Source organism: Rhinoderma darwinii, chromosome 4, assembly GCF_050947455.1.
Source record: "Rhinoderma darwinii isolate aRhiDar2 chromosome 4, aRhiDar2.hap1, whole genome shotgun sequence".
NCBI classification, from domain to species: domain Eukaryota; kingdom Metazoa; phylum Chordata; class Amphibia; order Anura; family Rhinodermatidae; genus Rhinoderma; species Rhinoderma darwinii.
Window position 1 is genome coordinate 359,230,517 of NC_134690.1, and position 21,688 is coordinate 359,252,204.

The 21,688-nt window shown below is 41.6% G+C and overlaps 1 protein-coding gene across 1 annotated transcript in view; it reads left to right on the top strand.

Moving 5' to 3' along the window:
* The first annotated feature begins 913 nt into the window (after nt 1–913).
* ERLEC1 (endoplasmic reticulum lectin 1) overlaps nt 914–21,688 on the top strand; it is a 42,410-nt gene continuing 21,635 nt past the window's right edge. Inside the window, exons 1-5 of the mRNA XM_075863011.1 lie at nt 914–1,189; nt 13,582–13,686; nt 14,226–14,306; nt 15,481–15,558; nt 16,821–16,881. Coding sequence (XP_075719126.1) covers nt 1,037–1,189; nt 13,582–13,686; nt 14,226–14,306; nt 15,481–15,558; nt 16,821–16,881 — 478 coding nt within the window. The 5' untranslated portion in view covers nt 914–1,036. The remainder of the gene's footprint in view (nt 1,190–13,581; nt 13,687–14,225; nt 14,307–15,480; nt 15,559–16,820; nt 16,882–21,688) is intronic.

The window sequence follows — 21,688 nt, forward strand, 5'->3', positions numbered from 1 at the left end:
GTATATGACATATATTTTGGCGAGGTAAAATCCCATGCCAAATAGTCCACATCTTTCACTAGTATGTAAAGTATGGCCACTGCGGAAAGAAAGGATGGGGTCGGAAAACATCACACTGCAAGGTGGGTAAAAGGACCCAATGATACCCTTACCACCTAGCAATAAGGCCTGTCCTGTAGTTGGTTTTCAATAGAGTTCAGATCAGAGCTCTGTGCAGGTTAGTCAATTTCTTCCACAACAAACCTTTTTATTTTCTAGACTTAGATTATACCTCAGGGCATTGTCACAATGAAACCGGAATAAACGCCAAACTGTTCCCACAAAGTTGGAAGAGCCCAATTCCAAAAGGCCATTATTGTATGTTGTAACCAAATGTACAGCGCTGTGACTGAAACAACCAATCAGCGGAGGCGGCAGGAGTTGGACCACCACCAATCATGACATTAATACGCTGTATTGTATATCCACATCACAGATTCGTAATATGGCCCTGTCTATCTTGTCAATTAGGATTGGTTTGGAAGATGGGGCAAGGATACGGAGAAGCATATGGATGGCAGCGGCTTCTTTGCTTGCATGAATGAGGCTCCTGAATGGCATCGTTATTCTCATTCCCAAAAAGCAGTAAGGCGGCCGCAATCACCCCTACTTTAGAGACTTTTTTCTCCTAAATGGCTGCTATTAGAAAAAGAAACACCTGATCCATGGGCCCTTGAACTGTATACACACAATACATTAATATAAGTAACGCAGTGCTGTGGTTCTTAGGCAGTTTCAGTTAAACGTGGAGATCTAAACTGTTCTGTTATGCTACACACTCGTATATGTGAACATGTACATTGTTATGTGTAATAAAGTTTATTGATAAAGAAAAAAAAAGTATCTCCTCTACCCCGGAAGTGCTAAGTTGTCGCCTCCACTGGCCGGCTTCACTGATCCCGGAAGAGACGTGGCGTCCCCGGCTGTGTGCACTGTGCCACTATGTGATTGGCCAGGGCTGTGTACAGTGTGAGTTGTACCCGCGGCTGGGGAGAGGATGCCTAGGAGAGAACTGTGTGTTTGTGGTTCTGCTCCAGTCCTGGTTGTTTTGTACGGTGTTTTCAGGGTGTGCAGCGGAGGGAGGACGCTGCCTGCTCTCAGCGATGACATCCCATTCCGTCTCAACTGGCCTGGGCCGGACTTCTCTCTGGTCAGTCACCCGGGAAAAGTACTGTGTGGGTATGGGATGACTAGGGAGGGGGTGTGGCACTGACAACTCAAGTGAACGGAGAGTAAGTTGTCAGTGACCAATTTATGGGGTGAAACACTGACAGTAGATTCAGTTACAGTGTGTGTCATAAATATACATCTGGGTCTTAATTGGTATGATGTATAGGACAGGCTGGGGGAGGGAACATTAGTGATATGGGGTCAGCAGTAAAGCTAGCACAATGTTTATTCTAGACTTAGATGTGTTTTTCCCTGTTGTGTGTTATATCTATTGAGGGGAGATGAGTGGCTGCCGACATGTCTTTTCCCCCACTTATCTTCAGTAGAAACCAGAACAGGCCAAGCTTTCTGCAGGCGTAGATGTGGGGGAGTGTAAACTATAGGTATTACAGCAGATATGAAATTAAATGTCCGTCTATGGCGAGTATTACTACTGATCACACTAGTCTTCTATGTATTCGTACATGATATTTTGACTTGAAGAATAACTTTTTCTAACTCTGTATGATTTAGGTACAGACGTATTGCTGCTGACTTTACCATCTGTGGACATGTTCCTCTTGAAGATGAGCACTGATTGGCATGTGGGGATTGTTTAAATCCCTTTATTTGTGCGCGTATGCCTCTAAGTTATATAATATTTTGTGGTAGTAAACACAGAAGTTATTAATATGACCGCTAATTATCAGCTAATATATCTAAGAATTAAAGGGGTTATCCGCGAAGTGACCATTTTTTTGTAGGGGCTGCAAATGGAATAAATAAACCAAAAAAGCAGTACTTACCTATCCTTGCCCCTGGCGATCCAGTGCTTGGGCTCTGCTGGCATCCTGATGTTTGTTTACATGATATAGCATGTAACTGCTGCAGCCAATCAGAGGGCTCATCCGGGCTCAGTGGTGACTAAATGCCAGAGTTACAACATATGGCTGCTGAGCCCTCTGATTGGCTGCATTGATAACATGCTACGTGCATGTATACAACCACCTGGAATGCTGCCAGAGCCTTAGCGCTGGATCAACAGGGCACAAGGATAGGTAAGTATTGCTTTTTTTGGTTTATTTATTTCATTTGCAGCCCCTACTAAAAAATGGTCACTTCCCGGATAACCCCTTTTAAATAAAAACTCCAGGCAAAACTTGTGTTCAGGAATTAAAAGAAAACGAGAGTTCTTGCGTCATTCACCGTATATTCCTGAGCACCCGGCTGTGCATATCAATGAGGGCATACTGTAGTCCCTGTATAAGCGGGTTACTGGGGCGCCGCTGTTCAGAGAATACCTGTGAACCTGCGCTAAATCAGGACTGCGGCCCCTTCATTCTCAGAATCGTTGGGGGGGGGGGGGTGGGCAGACTTGAGTTTATTGAGGGATCTGTGAAAACAGACGAAAATAGGACATCCTATTTTTTTCCACTGGCCCTTTAGACATTCCGTTAAAACAATGGCCATGTGAAAGGCCCCATTAAAATACATGCGTCCGTGTGAAAGTCACACGGACGAGTTATATGCTCATGTGAGCAAGTTATCGGGTTGTGATGTTGGAGGGACGGGCGCACAATGTCTTTAGCATTCTTTGCTAAGTCATATTTTTCACCAATACTATCTATGAAATATGACACATTAGCAATGATTACATTCTTATGAAACGTCCTATAATAGTATAATATAACAGACCGTGGTAAACTACCATATTAGGGTAAGGCCACACGGTGCGTCATTGATGCGTTTTTGTTGCGTTTGAAAACCGCATGCGGTCAACTACATACATTTTTTTTGTCTCTGTAATGCTGCAATTCAGTTTTTAAAGGAAATAGTTTATGGACATAGTTTTCACCCGTGTTGAAGTTTGTTAGGTGCTGCCTGTATATAGTTCATTACAAGACATTCCAGAACTGATAGCAAAAACACAAGCAGTTCAGCAACAACATTTGCAGCGCGGTCTTAACCACATGCGGTCGGACGTTATAAAGATGCGGTCAATCGCACAAAAAACACATTGTAATATAATAGCAACAGTCTTTTTTTGGGATACAGCTGCTTTGTATTCTGTATACAGAGTAGTTGTATCGTGCGCTGAGACCTGAATCCATCAGGTCAGCGGCACTGACACGCAGCATCTACTTGTTATCGATCACATCTAAGTTATGAACTCAGATGTTTTATAATTATAGTGCAAAATTTATTCCTATAGGTAACAAGAATAAACGACTAAAATTAAACCCCACATGGCTTACACCGTCTGTGAAAGGGGCAATACATGACAAAAAAAAGGGGTATTTGAAAAATACAAATCTGAGGGTACAGCTGTAGCCTTTGTAAATTATAAAGAGCTTAATAAAATCAACAAAAATACAAAATGAAAGGCAGGTGGCCAAGGATAGTAAAACAAATTCCCAAAAATTCTTCAAGTATATAAATGCAAAAAAGCAAAGGTCCGAACATGTAGGACCCCTAGATAATGGTAATGGGGAGTTGATCACAGGGAATAAAGAGAAGGCAGAGTTACTAAATGGGTTCTTTAGCTCTGTATATACAACAGAAGAAAGAGCAGCTTATGTAGCCGGTGCCAGTGCTGTTAATATATCAGTTGATATACTGAATTGGATGAATGTAGATATGGTCCAAGCTAAATTAAATGTACACAAGGCCTCGGGACCAGATGGGTTACACCCTAAGGTTCTTAAGGAGCTTAGTTCAGTTATTTCTCTCCCCCTTTTCATAATATTTAGAGATTCTCTCGAGACTGGTATAGTGCCAAGGGACGAATGTGGTGCCTATTTTCAAAAAGGACTCTAGGTCTTCCCCGGGTAATTATAGACCAGTAAGCTTAACATCCATCGTGGGGAAAATATTTGAGGGGCTATTGAGGAATTGTGTGATAAAAAATAGTATTCTAAGTGACAGCCAGCACGGTTTTACGAAGGACAGAAGTTGTCAGACCAACCTGATTTATTTTTATGAAGAGGTGAGCAGAAGCCTAGACAGAGGGGCCGCTGTGGATATAGTGTTTTTGGCATTTGACACTGTCCCTCATAGACGTCTAATTGGTAAATTAAATGGAATGTGTCGCTAGAAAATGATAATTATTTTTTTGAGTTAAACAGTGTATACATGATTAGACATTGTTCTAATTTTTTAAATTTTTTCACGAGTCAGGAAATATTATAAATTTAATTCTAATTTATATCATTTCCCTGTGCTGGTCACTAGAGGGAGCAATTCCAAAAATTGCAGCATTGACATGTGGTAAAGCAACCACATTGCTTTATGCTGCAAAATTTGAGAAGACACACTCGCTCTAGCGTCCTCAAACAATCCCCCCTGCTTTATCCTGGCTAGTGCCAGGAGAAAGGAGGGGATTGAATATTCAAACCTCCTACACTGCGTGTCGCCATTTTTTTTACTGAATACACAGTGTAGCAGGTTTACATACAGTGGTAACATACACAGACATAACTTACCTGCTCCTGCTGCTCCCTCCGGTCCGTCCGCTCGCTTCTGAACACAAGTCCGGAAGCCGCGACCGGAAGTAGTCATCTTACTGTCCGACCGCGGCTTCCGGTCCACAAGAAAATGGCGCCGGATGTCGCTCGGCCGAAGACCTTCCATTTGGACTGTGTGGGAGCGGCGCATGCGCCATTCCCACACAGACGGCGTACACCATAGTGAATGCGAACGGCTCCCGTTCGCATTCTCTATGGGGATGTATGTGCCGTATTCCATCTCTGTATGTGTCGTTAATCGACACATACAGAGATGAAAAAAAAATGGCAGCCCCCATAGTGAAGAAAAAGTTAGAAAAAAAAGTAAAACAAACACAAATAAATAAAATATTTTTTTATAAAACACTAAAAGCAAATTGATATAAAAATATTTTTTTTCGCGACACCCTTCCTTTTAAGGGAAGGTGTCATGAATTTTTATTTTTTTTGATCATAATGTAATATTTTAAAAAATTTTATTAAATTGTGTTCTCATGTTTTTACTTATTTATGTTTGCTGACTTTTACTTCTCTATGGGGGCTGCCATTTTTTTTTCATCTCTGTATGTGTCAATTAACGACACATACAGAGATGGAATATGGCACCTACAACCCCATAGAGAATGCGAACGGGAGCCGTTCCATTCGCAGTTGCGTGCGCCGTCTGTGTGGGAACGGTGCACAGACCAAAACGAAGCTCGTTCGTAGGGCGAAATCCGGCACCATTTTCATGTGGACCAGAAGCCGCTGCCGGACAGTAAGATGACTACTTCCGGTCGCGGCTTCCGGCCATATGTTCGACAAAGCAAAGGCGCAAGGCAGAGAAGCATAGACCAGCGGAGGCGGCGGCAGGAGCAGGTAATTTATGTTCGTGTGTATTATGTTCGTGTATTACTGTCTGCTGAGCACTGTATCTAATCCTCCTACACTGTGCAGTCGCTCAGAAAATGGCGGCACACAGTGTAGGAGGTTTGAAAACATTCAAACCCTTCCTTCTCCAGGCACCAGCCAGAAGAAGGGAGGGGGGATTGTGTGAGGACACTAAAGAGAGTGTGTCTACCCCAAATTTGCAGCATACATCAATGAGGTTGTTTTACCACAGAGACCATGCTGCAATTTTGGGAACTGCTCCCTCTACTGGCCAGCACATGGAAATGTTATAAATTATAATCTAATTTATAATATTTCCTGACTTGTGAAAAAAAATTAAAACAATGTGTAATCAATTAAATACTAATTGTTTAACTGAAAAAAAAAAATAATTTCTAGCGACACATTGCCTTTAAAGAGGCTCTGTCACCACATCATAAGTGCCCTATCTCCTACAGGAGATCGGCGCTATAATGTAGGTGACAGAAGTGCTTTTTATTTAAAAAAACGATCTATTTTTACCACTGTATTTTTACTTTAGACCAAGTGGGCGTTGTACAGGGGAGTGTATGACGCTGACCAATCAGAGTCATCGACTCCTCTCCATTCATTTACTCAGCGCATAGGGATCCTGCTAGATCCTTATGTGCTGTCTTATAGTAACACATTAACAATACTGAAGTGTTTACACAGTGAATAGATATTCCACGGGATGTCTATTCACAATCCCTGCACTTCGTTACTCTGTCTGTGGTAGTTACAGCAGAGGAAGCGTGATCTCGCGAGATTACGCTGTAGATGACAGGTTACAACGAGATTACGCCTCCTCTGCTGTAACTACCATAGAAACAGTAACGAAGTGCAGAGATTGTGAATAGACATCCCGTGGAATGTCTATTCACTGTCTAAACACTTCAGTATTGTTAATGTGTTAGTATAAGACAGCACATAAGGATCTAGCAGGATCCCTATGCGCTGAGTAAATGAATGGAGAGGAGTGCATGAGGCTGATTGGTCAGCGTCGTACAACGCCCACTTGGTCTAAAGTAAAAACACGCCCACTTGGGCATTAAGCAACTCATTAGCATAAATCTTAAAACGATAATAATGTGGTAAAAATAGATCGTTTTTTTAAAATAAAAAGCATTCCGGTCACCTACATTATAGCGCCCATCTCCTTATGTAGGAGATAGGGCACTTATAATGTGCTGACAGAGCCTCTTTAACCCCTTAAGGACGCAGCCTAGTTTTGGCCTTAAGGCTCAGAGCCCATTTTTCAAATCTGACATATTTCACTTTATGTGGTAATAACGTCGGAATGCTTAAACCTACCCAAGCGATTCTGAGATTGTTTTCTCGTGACACATTGGGCTTCATGTTCGTGGTAAAATTTGGTCGATATATTCAGTGTTTATTGGTGAAAAATTGCAAAATGTAGAGAACATTTTGAAAAAATTGCATTTTTCAGAATTTAAATGCATCTGCTTGTAAAACAGACGGTTATACCACCCAAAATAGTTACTAGTTCACATTTCCCATATGTCTACTTTGGATTGGCATCGTTTTTTGAACATTCTTTTATTTTTCTTGGACGTTACAAGGCTTAGAACATAAACAGCAATTTCTCATATTTTTAAGAAAATTTCAAAAGCCTTTTTTTTTAAGGTACCTCTTGAGTTCTGAAGTGGCTTTGTGGGGCCTATGTATTAGAAACCCTGATAAAACACCCCATTTTAAAAACTAGACCCCTCAAAGTATTCAAAACAGCAGTTAGAAAGTTTTTTAACCCTTCAGGCATTTCACAGGAATTAAAGCAAAGTGGAGGTGAAATTTGCAAATTTCATTTTTCTTGCTGAATTTCAATTTTATTCATTTTTTTTTCTGTAACACAGAAGTTTTTACCAGAGAAATACTACTAAATATGTATTGTCCAGATTCTGCAGTTTTTAGAAATGTCCCACATGTGGCTCTACTGTGCTCGTGGACTAAAACACAAGCCCTAGAAGCAAAGAAGCACCTAGTGCATTTTGAGTCCTCTTTTTTTTATTAGAATATATTTTAGGCAGCATGCCAGGTTTGAAGAGGTGTTGAGGTGTCAAAACAGTAGGAATCCCCCAATAGTGACCCCATTTTGGAAACTACACCCCACAAGGAATTCATTTAGGGTTGTTGTTACCATTTTGACCGCACAGTTTTTTCACAGCACGTATTTGAATTGGGCTCTGAAATGAAAAAAAATGTCATTTTTTCCAATAAAATGTCATTTGTGATCAAAATTTCTTATTTTCACAGGGAACAAAATACCCCATTTTGTTGCCCAATTTGTCCTTAGTGTGGCAATACCCCATTTGTGGTGATAAACTGCCATTTGGGCCCATGGGAGGGCTCAGAAGGAAAGGAGCGCTATATGTTTGTTGGAGTCCAGATTTTGTTGGATTGGTTTTCGGGTGCCATGTCGCATTTGCAGAGCCTCAGAGGTATCAAAGCAATGGAAACCCACCAAAAGTGACCCCATTTTGGAAACTACACCCCTCAAGGAATTCATTTATGGTTGTTGTTAGCATTTTGACCACACAGTTTTTTCACAGCACCTATTTCAATTGGGCTGTGACATTAAAAAAATGAAATTTTTTCCAATAAGATGTAATTTTTTACCAAAATTTCTTATTTTCACAGGGAACAAAATACTCAATTTTGTTGCCCAATTTCTCCTGAGTGCATCAATACCCCATTTGTGGCAATAAACTGCCGTTTGGGCCCATGGGAGGCCTCAGAAGGGAAGGAGCGCTGTGTGTTCTTTGGAGTACAGATTTTGCTGGTTTGGTTTTCGGGTGCCATGTCGCATTTGCAGAGCCCCAGAGGTATCAAAGCAATGGAAACCCACCAGAAGTGACCCCATTTTGGAAACTACACCCCTCAAGGAATTCATTTATGGGTAATGTGACCATTTAGACTCCATAGTTTCTTCACAGAACTTATTTGAATTGGGCTGGGAATTTAAAAAAAATATATTTTTTCCAATAATATGTCATTTTAGCTCAAAAATTCTTATTTTCACAAGAAATAAAATACTCCATTTTGTTGCCCAATTTGTCCTGAGTGCGGCAATACCCCATTTGTGGTGATAAACTGCCGTTTGGGCCCATGGGAGGGCTCAGAAGGAAAGGAGCGCTGTGTGTTCTTTGGAGTACAGATTTTGCTGGATTGGTTTTCGGGTGCCATGTCGCATTTGCAGAGCCCCAGAGGTATCAAAGCAATAGAAACCCACCACAAATGACCCCATTTTGGAAACTACACCCCTCAAGGAATTCATTTATGGGTGTTGTGACCATTTTGACCCCATAGTTTTTTCACAGAACTTATTTGAATTGGGCTGGGAATGAAAACAAAATTATTTTTTTCAAATAATATGTAGTTTTGGCTGAAAATTTCTTATTTTCACAAGAAACAAAATACCCCATTCTGTTGCGCAATTTGTTCTGAGTGCCGCAATACCCCATTTGTTGTGATAAACTGCCGTTTGGGCCCATGGGAGGGCTCAGAAGGAAAGGACCACCATTTGGCCTACTGGGGATTTTCTAGTGCGAAGTCATGTATGCAGAAGCCCCTGAGGTACCAGTACAGTTGAAACCCGCAAGAAGTGTCCCTGTTTTAAAAACTACACCCTTTAGGCTATGTTCACACGGGGTCTTTTGCCGAGTTTTTTGACGCGGAAACCGCGTCGCAAAACTCGGCAGAAACGGCCCGAGAACGCCTCCCATTGATTTCAATGGGAGGCGTCGGCGTCTTTTTCCCGCGAGCAGTAAAACTGCCTCGCGGGAAAAAGAAGCGACATGCCCTATCTTCGGGCGCTTCCGCCTCCGACCTCCCATTGACTTCAATGGGAGGCAGGAGAAAGCGTGTTTTCTGCCCGCGGCGCTCAATGGCCGCGGGCGAAAAACGGCGCGATCATTGCTATTCACACGGAGTATTTTGGGGGAGGAATATCTGCCTCAAAATTCCGTTTGGAGCTTTGAGGCAGATATTCCTCCCCCAAAATACTCCGTGTGAACATAGCCTAAGGCATTCATCTAGAGGTGTAGTGAGCATTTTGACCGGAGACCTACACCCCATAAACTGTAATGTGGGTTCTCCCGGGTATGGCAATACCCTACATATGGCTGTTATCAGCTGCCTGGACACACAGCAGGGCCCAGAGGGGAAAGACGAGGGGGGATAAGCTGTGTGGAGTGCATCAGGGTAAGTAAAATTGGGGTAAATTATAAACCAAGGGATGTATGATAAATTTTAAAACACTTTCATACAGAGCTCTGGTTATTCGGGACACGTGTCACATTGATATATTGTGTCATCCCTTATCGCCCTCTTATAGCAGACTTTGCACCTCTTTTGACTTTTTCCCTTCTTGCCAGTTTGGGGAACTTCTCCTGGAAAGTGTTGCCCTGGTACGATGCGTGTGGGCTCGCTTCCAGAAGTACTGGGTGCCCCCCCCTTCTTGGTCCCTAAAGATTAGGTTCTTGATAATCACCTCTTGAAATTCCAGGAAAGTTCCCGTCTGGCCTGCACATCGACGTAGCATGTACGCATTGTACAATTCCATCTGTATGATGTGCCCGGCCAGCTTCTTATACCACACCGCATGGCGCTGTTGGGCTTCAGGGCTTGATCTTACAAGTCCATCCCTCCCATGTACCTATTGTAGTCCAGGATGCAGTCTGGTTTGGGGGTGGCCTTTCCTTCATATATCCTAAACCTGTAGGTATACCCTGATGCACTCTCACAGCTTATACATCTTCACGCCATACCTTGCCCTCTTACCCAGCAGGTACTCGCGGAATTGAACCCTCCCTTTAAAATGTACCAGGGACTCATCAATAGAAATACACTTCTCGGGGGTGTATGCTTGGGAAAACCGGGCACTGGAACGGTCTAATAGGGGTCTCCGTTTATACAAACGGTCAAAACTGGGGTCATCTCGGGGTGGGCACGGCTTATTATCAGTATAATGTAAGAAGCGAAGTATTGCCTCATTTATTTATTTTTTTAGGTTCCAGTTCAGTTCTGAAGTTGCTTTGAGGGGCCCATATATTAGAAACCCCTATCAAATACCCCATTTTAGAAACTAGACCCCTCAAAGTATTCAAAACAGCATTTAGAAAGTTTATGAACCCTTTAGGTGTTTCACAAAAATTTAGAGCAAAGTAGAGGTGACATTTACATTTTTTTTTTGTCAGAAAATCCTCTTTATACCATTTTTTTTATAACACAAAAGGATTTATCAGAGAAACGCAACTCAATACTTATTGCCCAGATTCTGCAGTTTAGAGAAATATCCCACATGTGGCCGTAGTGCGGTAATGGACTGAAGCACCGGCCTCCGAAGCAGAGGAGCACTTAGTGGATTTTGAGCCCTCCTTTTTATTAGGCACCATGTCCGGTTTGAAGAGGTCTTGTGGTGCCAAAACATAGGGAACCCCCCAAAAGTGACCCCAATTTGGAAACTAGACCCCTTGAGGAATCCATTGTAGTTTTCTTGGGGTGCATGCGGCTTTTTGATCAGTTTTTATTCTATTTTTAGGTGGCGTGGTGACTAAAAAACAGCAATTGTACTATTGATTTTTTATTCTATTTTTTTTACAGTGTTCGCCGTGCGCTATAAATGACACATTCACTTTATTCTGCGGGGCGATACGATTACGGCGATACCAGATGTTTATAGTTTTTTTTATGTCTTATGGCGTTTGCACAATAAAATACGTTTTGTAAACAATCATTCACTTTTTGTGTTACCTTACTCTAAGAGCCATAACGTTTTTATTTTTCAATCAATAAAGCCGTGCGAGGACTTATTTTTTGCGTAACGAACTGTAGTTTCGATCAGTACCATTTTTCGGTACATGCGACTTTTTGATCTCTTTTTATTCCATTTTTTGGGAGGTGAAGTGACCAAAGAATTGTGATTGTGGTTCGGTTTATTATTATTTTATTTTACGGCGTTCACCGTGCGGGATAAATAATGAAATAATTTTGTAGTTCAGGCCGTTACGGACGCGGCGATACCAATTATGTATAGTTTATTTGTTTGTTTATATATTTTTATTAATAATAAAGGACTGATGAGGGAAAAAGGGGGTTTTTACTTTTAATACTTTTAAATCTTTTATTTTCTTATTTTTCCACATCTTTTTTTTACTTTATTACTTTGTCCCACTAGGGGACTTGAGGGCAGGAGGCCCTGATCGCTATTCTAATACACTGCACTACATGCGTAGTGCAGTGTATTAGAACTGTCAGCTACTCACTGACAGCAAGCATAGTGGGTCCTGACGTTGTCAGGACCCACCAGGCTTCCGTCTATGGCATAGCCGGACGCCATTGTTTGGTGTCCGGTTGCCATAGTCACCATCGCCGGCCGCTATCGCGTAGCAGGCCGGCGATGGCAGCTTAACCCCTAAAAAGCCGCGATCTCTATAGAACGCGGCTTTTAAGGGGTTAATCAGCGGGGACACAGCGATCGGTCCCCGCTGTAGGAGCTGTGACAGCTGCTGAACAAGACAGCAGCGTCACAGCTCCTGTATGTGTCGGGAGGACGGCCGAAACGGCCGTTACTCCCGAGACGTATTATTACGGCATGGAGCGCGAACGATACAGCTGCCATGACGTAATAGTACGTCAAGGAGCGGGAAGGGGTTAAGGACTATAGGTTTAGAAAGCATAGTTTTTAATTGGATTGAGAATTGTCTCAAGGACCGTATCCAGAGAGTTGTGGTCAATGATTCCTACTCTGAATGGTTCCCGGTTATAAGTGGTGTACCACAGGGTTCAGTGCTAGGATCACTATTATTCAACTTATTTATTAATGATATAGAGGATGGGATTAATAGCACTATTTCTATTTTTGCAGATGACACCAAGCTATGCAATATAGTTCAGTCTATGGAAGATGTTAGTAAATTGGAAGCTGCTTAGGACGCACTGAGTGTTTGGGCATCTACTTGGCAAATGAGGTTTAACGTAGATAAATGTAAAGTTATGCATCTGGGTACCAACAACCTGCATGTATCATATGTCCTAGAGGGAGCTACACTGGCAGATTCACTTGTTGAGAAGGATCTGGATGTACTTGTAAATCATAAACTCAATAACAGCATGCAGTGTCAGTCAGCTGCTTCAAAGGCCAGCAAGATATTGTTGTGTATTAAAAGAGGCATGGACTCGCGGGACAGGGATGTAATATTACCACTTTACAAAGCATTAGTGAGGCCTCCTCTAGAATATAAAGTTCAGTTCTGGGCTCCAGTTCATAGAAAGGATGCCCTGGAGTTGGAAAAAATACAAAGAAGTAGGAATGTCACGATACCAGAATTTGGACTTCGATACCGATACTTTGTGTAGTATTGCGATATATCAGCTCCTATGTCAATGTGTAGAAATTTTTACCATCCCTTTTCCCATCCCTTGATTGAACTTAATGGGCGTGTCTTTTTTTTTTTTCAACCGTACGAACTATGTAACTATGTAAGATGTGATCGGTAACCGCTCGATCCTCCGACCCGCTGACACTGAACCCGTCACTGTCGCTGACCTGATAGATACAGGTTTCAGCGCTAGATACAGCTGCACTGTGTACAGGATACAAAGCAGCTGTATCTCAAAAAGTAAAAATTATTTTTAACAAAAAGCATTTTGAATGCTTTACAAAACACACTGATATATATCAGTGTGTTTTGTGCAAATATATATAATGTGTGTATTTTCTCTATCCAAAAATACATAATTTCAAAGGTGTACATGAACTTTTAACCTAGGATATGTCATATATATTTGTCTGTTCCTGCATAGCGAAATATAGAGTTGTTAAAGTGAACACTTTGGACATCGGTCCATTTGCTGACGTTGGCATATCGCCAATCCGTGTATAATACTAGTGTAGCTGTTTTGAGAATTTCTACTTAACAGGTTGCCTGGTGTCAAAATGTAATTATTATTTATTTATTTTTTTATTTCTATTTTTCTACAGCCAACGACAGGAATACCCTACAAAGAAGACAATTACATCATTATAACAACGGCAGATAAAGAGAAATACAAATGTCTTCTTCCACTTACTGCCGGTGATCATCAGGTATGTTGATGTCGATTATTGATGTGACCTTTTGACTGATAAGGCTATGTTCGCATCTGCGTTTGATCCCTCCGTCGCAGATTGTCAAATTTCACGGGAAAAATAGTGCTGCATGCGTTGCTATTTTTCACGTCAAAGCAATGGACACCTCGGTGGAACCCAATGGACCCCATTGTAAGTTAATGGGGGGCCATCGGGTGCCACTTGTACTTCAGTAGGAACGTTAATTGTTTACTTTCAGTGGATACACTCCTGTTCATTGCTATGGGATGGTCACAAAGGTGCTGGGATCGTTAGTTACAGTATATGTATCAGAGCTGTGTCTTCTAACGATCCGAGCACCTGCGTGTCCACATGACCATGGACAGAATTTTTTCCACTGGAAGTAATCAATGAAAGTTCCTACTGAACAACAACAAGCCGAGATCTTGAAAACCGCAAGGAATTTATACAGAAAGTATATGAGAGAATTGTATAACCCTTAATTATACAAAAAATTACATTAATTTACTGAAACCGTCTTTATTTGTCATTTTAAGGAAGAAGAAAGGGACTATAAGGGGCCGTCTCCTGGAGAGCTTTTAGAACCTCTCTTCAAACAAACCAGCTGTTCATTTCGGGTACTTTTGGATTTATTTCTGTCTACTTTAGTAGAGGTACTTACTAATAGTAAAGAACACCTGTGAGGTTCCCATGGCCATTACATGCATCGTTCAGCAGAACTCATGACAATAAAATCGCGTCTATCTAGCTGTAAATGGATCTCATTCAGCAGTATCTACTAAACCATGTGTCTACATGAGATATTTGGAAAGTATAGCTACCAAGTTTTACTCTTAGGGTATGTCCACACGACAGCGTCCGTAACGTCTGAAATTACGGGGATGTTTCCGCCTGAAAACATCCCCGTAATTTCAGCCGTAACTGCATGTGCAGGCGCCTGAACGCCGCGTCAATTACGGACGTAATTGGCGCTGCTATTCATTTGCGTCAATGAATAACGGCTCCAATTACGGCCAAAGAAGTGACAGGTCACTTCTTTGACGCGGGCGTCTATTTACGCGCCGTCATTTGACAGCGGCGCGTAAATATACGCCTCGTGTGAACAGACAAACGTCTGCCCATTGCTTTCAATGGGCAGATGTTTGTCAACGCTATTGAGGCGCAATTTTCGGACGTAATTCGGGGCAAAAACGCCCGAATTACGTCCGTAATTAGTGTGTGTGTGCACATACCCTTAGGGGCACATAGATCTTTATTAAATCAATTAGAGGTTAAGACCTCAGATTAAGTTTGATGGATGCAAATTGTGCTAATATTCAAACAACCATACTACAATAGGAGGGTTAGTTTTTACACTTTTCCATTACCGTACAGTCTCTAGCATAAATACAACACTTTCTAGAATGCAGATGATTAAAAAAAATTGTTCAGACGTTGCACCAGCAAGAAATGCTATACGATCTCTGCTATGGAGCCTGCTGAATTGTGCATACAGCTCTGGAATATAATACAGGCTTCAACTCCAGATCAGTAGCAGATAAATAATGCACCGTATCGAAAACAGATCATTACTCAACTTATTATGTAGCTTAGTGTGTGTGTGTGTGTGTATGTGTGTATATATATATATATATATATATATATATATATATTGTAATAAACTTTATGGTGAGTTACTGAACCGCGTACATTAGAATCATGTCCTCTCATTGATTATAGCTAGAAGTTGCAGGAAGAGCATTACACGCACTCCTTGTTCCCTTATAAATACCCGGGTCTTTAATATTTTAGATTGAGTCATACTGGACATATGAGGTGTGCCATGGAAAACATATTCGGCAGTATCATGAGGAGAAAGAAGCAGGACAGGTATGTATCTTGTAGCGCTGTTCCTCCACATAAAATTGTGTTGTACATTGTAGTTCTAGTTGGTATAGCCATCAATGGTTCATGGAAATGCTCATCTAGGCCTGTTATACTGCTACATATAAATCGTTATTGTTTTATTTTAATATTTAGAGAAATGTAAATCCGTGGATCCATAGGAAGTCATAGAAGGAAAACACCCCAAAGTATATGATAAAATTTTATAAACATTCATTAACCTTTAATTGGTAAAATTACCTCCTCCTTGATTCCAAGAGTGGACATCACTTCTTTGTATTTAAGGAGGAAAAGTTGTTCTATATTAGTAAATTAGAAGTTGGTTTTTATGTTTCCTTTCATTTCAGAGATGGTGATATTTTTCTGTTCTGATGCGGTGGCTGTTTTTGCAAAAGTGACCACAGAAAGTGCAGCCTTTTTGGTAGTCGCTAGCTTCTTAGTAAACAGTGATGGGTTAACCTCAATTTCTGAAGAGCTTATTCGAAAGTGGTACCAATGTGACTACACTGCCTGTTGTCACTTAGAAAAATTCCCGCACTAAAACATGGTAATATGTCAGTACGTAAACATAAATACTTGAGCTACTTCTGCTGTGCGCACATTTCAGATAACTGTCATTAAAACGATTGTTCAGCCGACAGCTATTCCTTCCGACTCCCCTATCATACACGTGCACTCTCGGCTCGACCAAGCTGGCATGTGGTTTCAATAAGGAGAGGGAGGCTCTGGCGGCAGCTTATCTTCTTGCAAACTAAAGGATTGGGCATGTTGGAATCCAACATGCCCTCCCCTCCCCCCAACATTTGCCGTAGGCGGAGAGTTGGGCCCCTTACCATACACATTAGATGGTTGTCCGGTCCTGTCATAATGGGTGGGTTCAGCCAACATACATCTAATGTGTATGGCCACCGTAAGTGAGGTACGTTTGTATTACTCTGATGTGCATTCCCCTTGCAGGATTTTTCTGTATGCCCTGCTCAGCACTGGCACCACAGCCTTTGTTTGTCCTGCACTTGCTGATCCTCTAGGCATTGTGTCAGAAATAAAAACAATTGATTTTCACTTTAACTGCTATTAGTCTGATGTATTCTGGACACTCATTCTGCATGACCATAGCAGCAAAGTATCTCTTATATCTATTGTTATACTAGAGAACGATAAAGGGTTAAAATCTGACTTCAGAATCTCTGATATTTCAGACCATAGTGCACACATAGACTTTATATTTTGTTTTTTTCTTTTCTCAGCAAACCAATATTCAAGAGTATTACCTGGGAAACATGATGAAAAAAAGCTCATCTGACACAGGTTTGTTTGTTAAATCACCGAGAACATGTTTTACTATTGTATGCAGCATAGATGTTTAAAGTTGACCTGGAACCATTTTGTTTACAGGTAAATTAACCGGATTTAACCTCTTCCCAACATCCGCCATATACAGTATATACAGTGGAGGACAGGTGGGGGAATAGGGAGCAGGCTCACAGGATTAGCCAGCTCCATAGAACGAGCCTGTATGCTGTATGAAACCCTCTATAGTCTATAGCGACTGTGACATCTAAGCCGTTAGAAAGAGGAGGCTGGCCCCCTCTGATGAGCCATCTGCCCCTCTGCGACGCGGTTGCGCGGTCCCGAAGGTTGTCATGGCAGCCTGGGGACCTAAAGAAGGCAATAGTATTTCAGTTTATCATGCAGTCGATCCAATGATCGCTGGTTCAAGTAAAAAAAAAGTTTAAACACAGTTATTTTTTATTTTATTTTTTTAAATATGTATATAAAAAATATATATTAAAAGTAAAAAAAAAACACAAAAAAAACCTTTTCCCATTTCCCCCCAAAAACAATGTTACAAATTAAAACATTAACATAACTGGTATTGTCACGTCAATAAAAGTCTGAACTATTACAGGATAACATTATTTAACCTGCACGGTGAACGCTGTCAAAAATAAAATGTAGCCGCCAGAATCGCTGCTTTTTGGTGACGTCATTTCCCACAAAAACTGGAATAAAAAGTGATGAAAAAGCCTTGTATACCCCAAAATGGTACCAATAAAGAATACAGCTCGTCTTGCAAGAAATAAGCCCTCATACCGCTCCATAGATGGAAAAATAAAATCGTTATGGCTCTCTGATTATGGTGAGACAAAACAAATGTTGTTTTTAACAATCAGTTTTTTCCTTGTAAAAGTAGTAAAACATTAAAAAATATATAAATTTAGTATTGCCGTAATCGTATTGACCCGCAGAATAAACATGTTTAACGTGTCGTTTTCACCGCACGTTTAACGCCGTAAAAACAAAACCCCAACTATGCAGGAATTTCAGGTTTTTATTTTCCCATTCCATCCCACAAAGAAATTTTTCCCAATTTCCCAGTACATTATATAGTATAATAAATGATGCAGTGAAAATCTACAACTTGTCCCGCAAAAAACAAGCCCTCATACGGCAGAAAATTAAAAAAGTTTTGGCTTTTAGAAAGTGGGAAGTAAAAAACTAAAGTAAAAATCCAAAAATGGCGGCAATGGGATAGAGTTAAAAATGTGAAGGACAAGCCTTTTAAATGAAATGTTTCCACAGGACTTTAAAGGGAATGTGTTGCCAGAAAAACATGTTTTTTTAAAAAAAATTAAACATTTAGTGTGTGGGTGATTAAACATTGTTCAAATTTTTTTTATTTTTTTCACGAGTCAGGAAATATTATAAATTAATTCTAATTTATAATACTACCCATTTTTGGTCACTAGATAGAGCTGTCCCCAAAATTGCAGCTTTGCAAAATTGGGTAAAAAGCCCTCGCTCTAGTGAGCTCTCAGCATCCCCCCCTCCTTTATCCTGGCTAGTGCCGGGATAAACGAGGGGTTTGAACGGTGTAACCTCCTACACTGTGTGTCGCCATTTTTTGAGCTAACACACAGTGTAGTAGGTTTACATACAGTAGTAAACACACACAAACACGAACATACATTGAAATCTCTTACCTGCTCCTGCCGCCGCGGCTCCCTCCGGCCCGTCCGCTCCGTTTGCTGACGCTGGTCCAAGTGCACTAATCCGGAAGCCGCGACCGGAAGTAGTAATATTACTGTCCGGCCGCGACTTCCGGTCCACAGGAAAATGGCGCCGGACGGCGCCAATTTCGAATTGGACTGTGTGGGAGCGGCGCATGCGCAGCTCCCACACAGACGCCGTACACTGCAGTCAATGGGACGGGAGCCGTTCGCAGTCCCTATGGGACTGTGGCTGCCGTATTCCATGTCTGTATGTGTCGTTAATCGACACACACAGAAATGGAACAAAAAATGGCAGCCCCCATAGGGAAGAAAAAGTGTAAAAATAAGAAAAAGTAAAACACAAACACACAAATGAATATAAACGTTTTTAATAAAGCACTAACATCTTTAACATATAAAAAAATAATTTGTGATGACACTGTTCCTTTAACATGAGTTTTCAGCTTTGTAATGTTATCTACTCATCTGTACTGATTTCGGTAGTAGACCGGTAAAGACGATCAAGTTGATCATAATTCAGCTATAATGATCGTTTTTTTTGACACTCCGGAGATCCGATAGACGGGCTGAAGTGATCTGTCAGTGCACTGACTGATTTGATTGGTAATGGGACAGAGCAACCTGCAATGTATGTGAATACATTCAGGCTTCACGAGCAATACGTAACCAAATTCTTAATAAAGACCCTATTGAGGAAATGATTTTTACCCCAAAATCAGTAGAATGCAACTTAAATTTTTTTTTTTAACAAAAATAGTTCGTACTCTGGATGAAGTACAGGCCTTCCCCCAGAGACAAGGTAGTGACAGGAAGCTGAATAGGTGGTAAATGAAAAAATAAAAAGAAACTTATTGTGTGTGTTCTCTATTTGCTTATGTGAAAACTAGAATACTTCAAGCTTATCTTATGTGGATTATTCTGACTCCATGACCAGGCTGTAAGTTGTAGGGCCCTTGAGACAATCTCACTGTATATGTCTGTATTGAACCGGTACTCACACCAAGACACTGTCAGATAGCGTCAACTCAGCTGAAGAGGCACGTGGGAAGTTTCCAGAGAAGTTTATTTTCAGGCTGAAATACTTGTAATGTACACAAACCAGCAGATGAAAAGATGATATTTTGCCAGAGTTGAGCAGGAGATGACTACACAGTATGGGAACCATGAGGAAAGACAACTAGGCACAGAAAGAAGGGAGGAGCGATTACCTCAGAGCCTAGCTACAGGGAGATAGCAGGGACAAACTAAATAAAGCAAAGCAACTGCAATAGGAGCATATAACATAACATGACAGTGAATAGAAACCTAAGTCGAGGGACATGACACTCCCCGTCTGAAATCTTTAGATTTCACAATAAAATCAAACTTGAAAGAATGTCCTTGAATAATGTCCAGTAGTGGATCCTGGAACCTGAAAGACAAAAAGAACATGCAAACAATGACAATAGTTATAGTCCAAGTCTGTTGCCGATAGTCCGCAACAGTAGGTATCCGCTTGTACAAGTTCCAAGTAAAAAACCCATCTTCGGATTGGGGAAGCCGCAACTTGCCAACACTTCCACCAACCCACTGTATATTCCAAATGGTAAAGTGTTCCAAATATAACACAGCTAGCAGCCAGCTGGGGGCTGTGTCCTTTATGTGCCTTCTTTCTTTGGAAGAAGAAGCACTAGTTCAGTGATTGGGCGGAAGAAAACTCGCACTGAGCCTCCTTTGGTCACCTTGACCTCTACCTTTCGAGTCTTTCCATCATCACTAGGCATAACCTTGGTAACAAGACCCATTGGCCATTCATTGCGATGGGCTTCCTTATCCTTTAGAAGAACAAGGTCACCTTCCTGGAGGTTAGGTCTCGACGTCTGCCATTTGTGACGGCTTTGAAGTATGTGCAAATACTCTGTCTTCCAGCGGTGCCAGAACACATTGGACAGGTATTGTACCTGTTTCCATTGGCGTCGGTAAATGTCGCTGTGGTCAAAGATTCCCGGAGGGATTGCAGCAGTCCCGATCTTCTGGGTAAGAAGCGTAGCTGGGGTAAGAATAACTGGGGAATCAGGGTCCGAGGATACTGGGACTAGTGGCCTTGCATTGATTATGGCAGACACCTCTGCAAGAAAGGTGACCAAGATCTCATGAGTAAGCAAAGACTTGTGATCCAGCAACATGGAGTCAAGGATTTTGCGTGCAATTCCAATCATGCGTTCCCATAATCCTCCCATGTGAGACGAATGTGGAGGGTTAAACACCCATGTGCACCCATTGTTAGACAAGAAATTGTCTAACTGCAGTTCTTTGCTGGCTCCCACGAAGTTAGTGCCGCAGTCAGACCTCAGTTGCTTGACGGGTCCTCGGATAGAGAAGAATCTTCGGAGGGCATTGATGAAGCAAGAAGAATCCATAGACTCAATCACTTCGATGTGTACTGCTCGGATGCTGAGACATGTAAACAGCACAGCCCACCGTTTGCTGTTTGCGACTCCACCACGGGTCCTTCGTGTAACAACTGACCATGGGCCAAAGACATCCACCCCAACATAAGTAAAGGGCGGTTCCGTACTTAGTCGGTCTGCTGGGAGATTTGCCATTTGTTGTTGATGGTGTCTTCCTCTTAACTTATGACACTTGACACATTTATGGAGCACGGAGGAGATGCATCTCTTCATCCCTACGATCCACAAGCCAGCTGACCTGATGGCACCTTCCGTAAACTGTCTGCCTTGGTGCTGCACTCTTTCATGATGGTGTCGGACCAATAGTGTAGCAATATGATGCCGACCTGGTATAATGACAGGATTTTGTTCCTTGCTACTTAGATCAGATCTCACTATACGGCCGCCCACTCTCAGCAATTTGTGATGATCAAGCACTGGATTCAGTTCAAAGAGTGCACTGCTCTTGGAAAGATTGATACCCTTTGTAATATTGTCAATCTCCTGACTGTATACTTCTTGTTGCACACAACGGGTAATCACTTCTTCAGCATGTTCGATGTCTGCGACAGTAGGGTGTTCTTTACAGATATGCCAGCCATGACACTCTGATGTGTCCTTAGCAAAGCAGTGAGCGATATGAATTAGGTGAGCAACAGCTCGCACAATAGA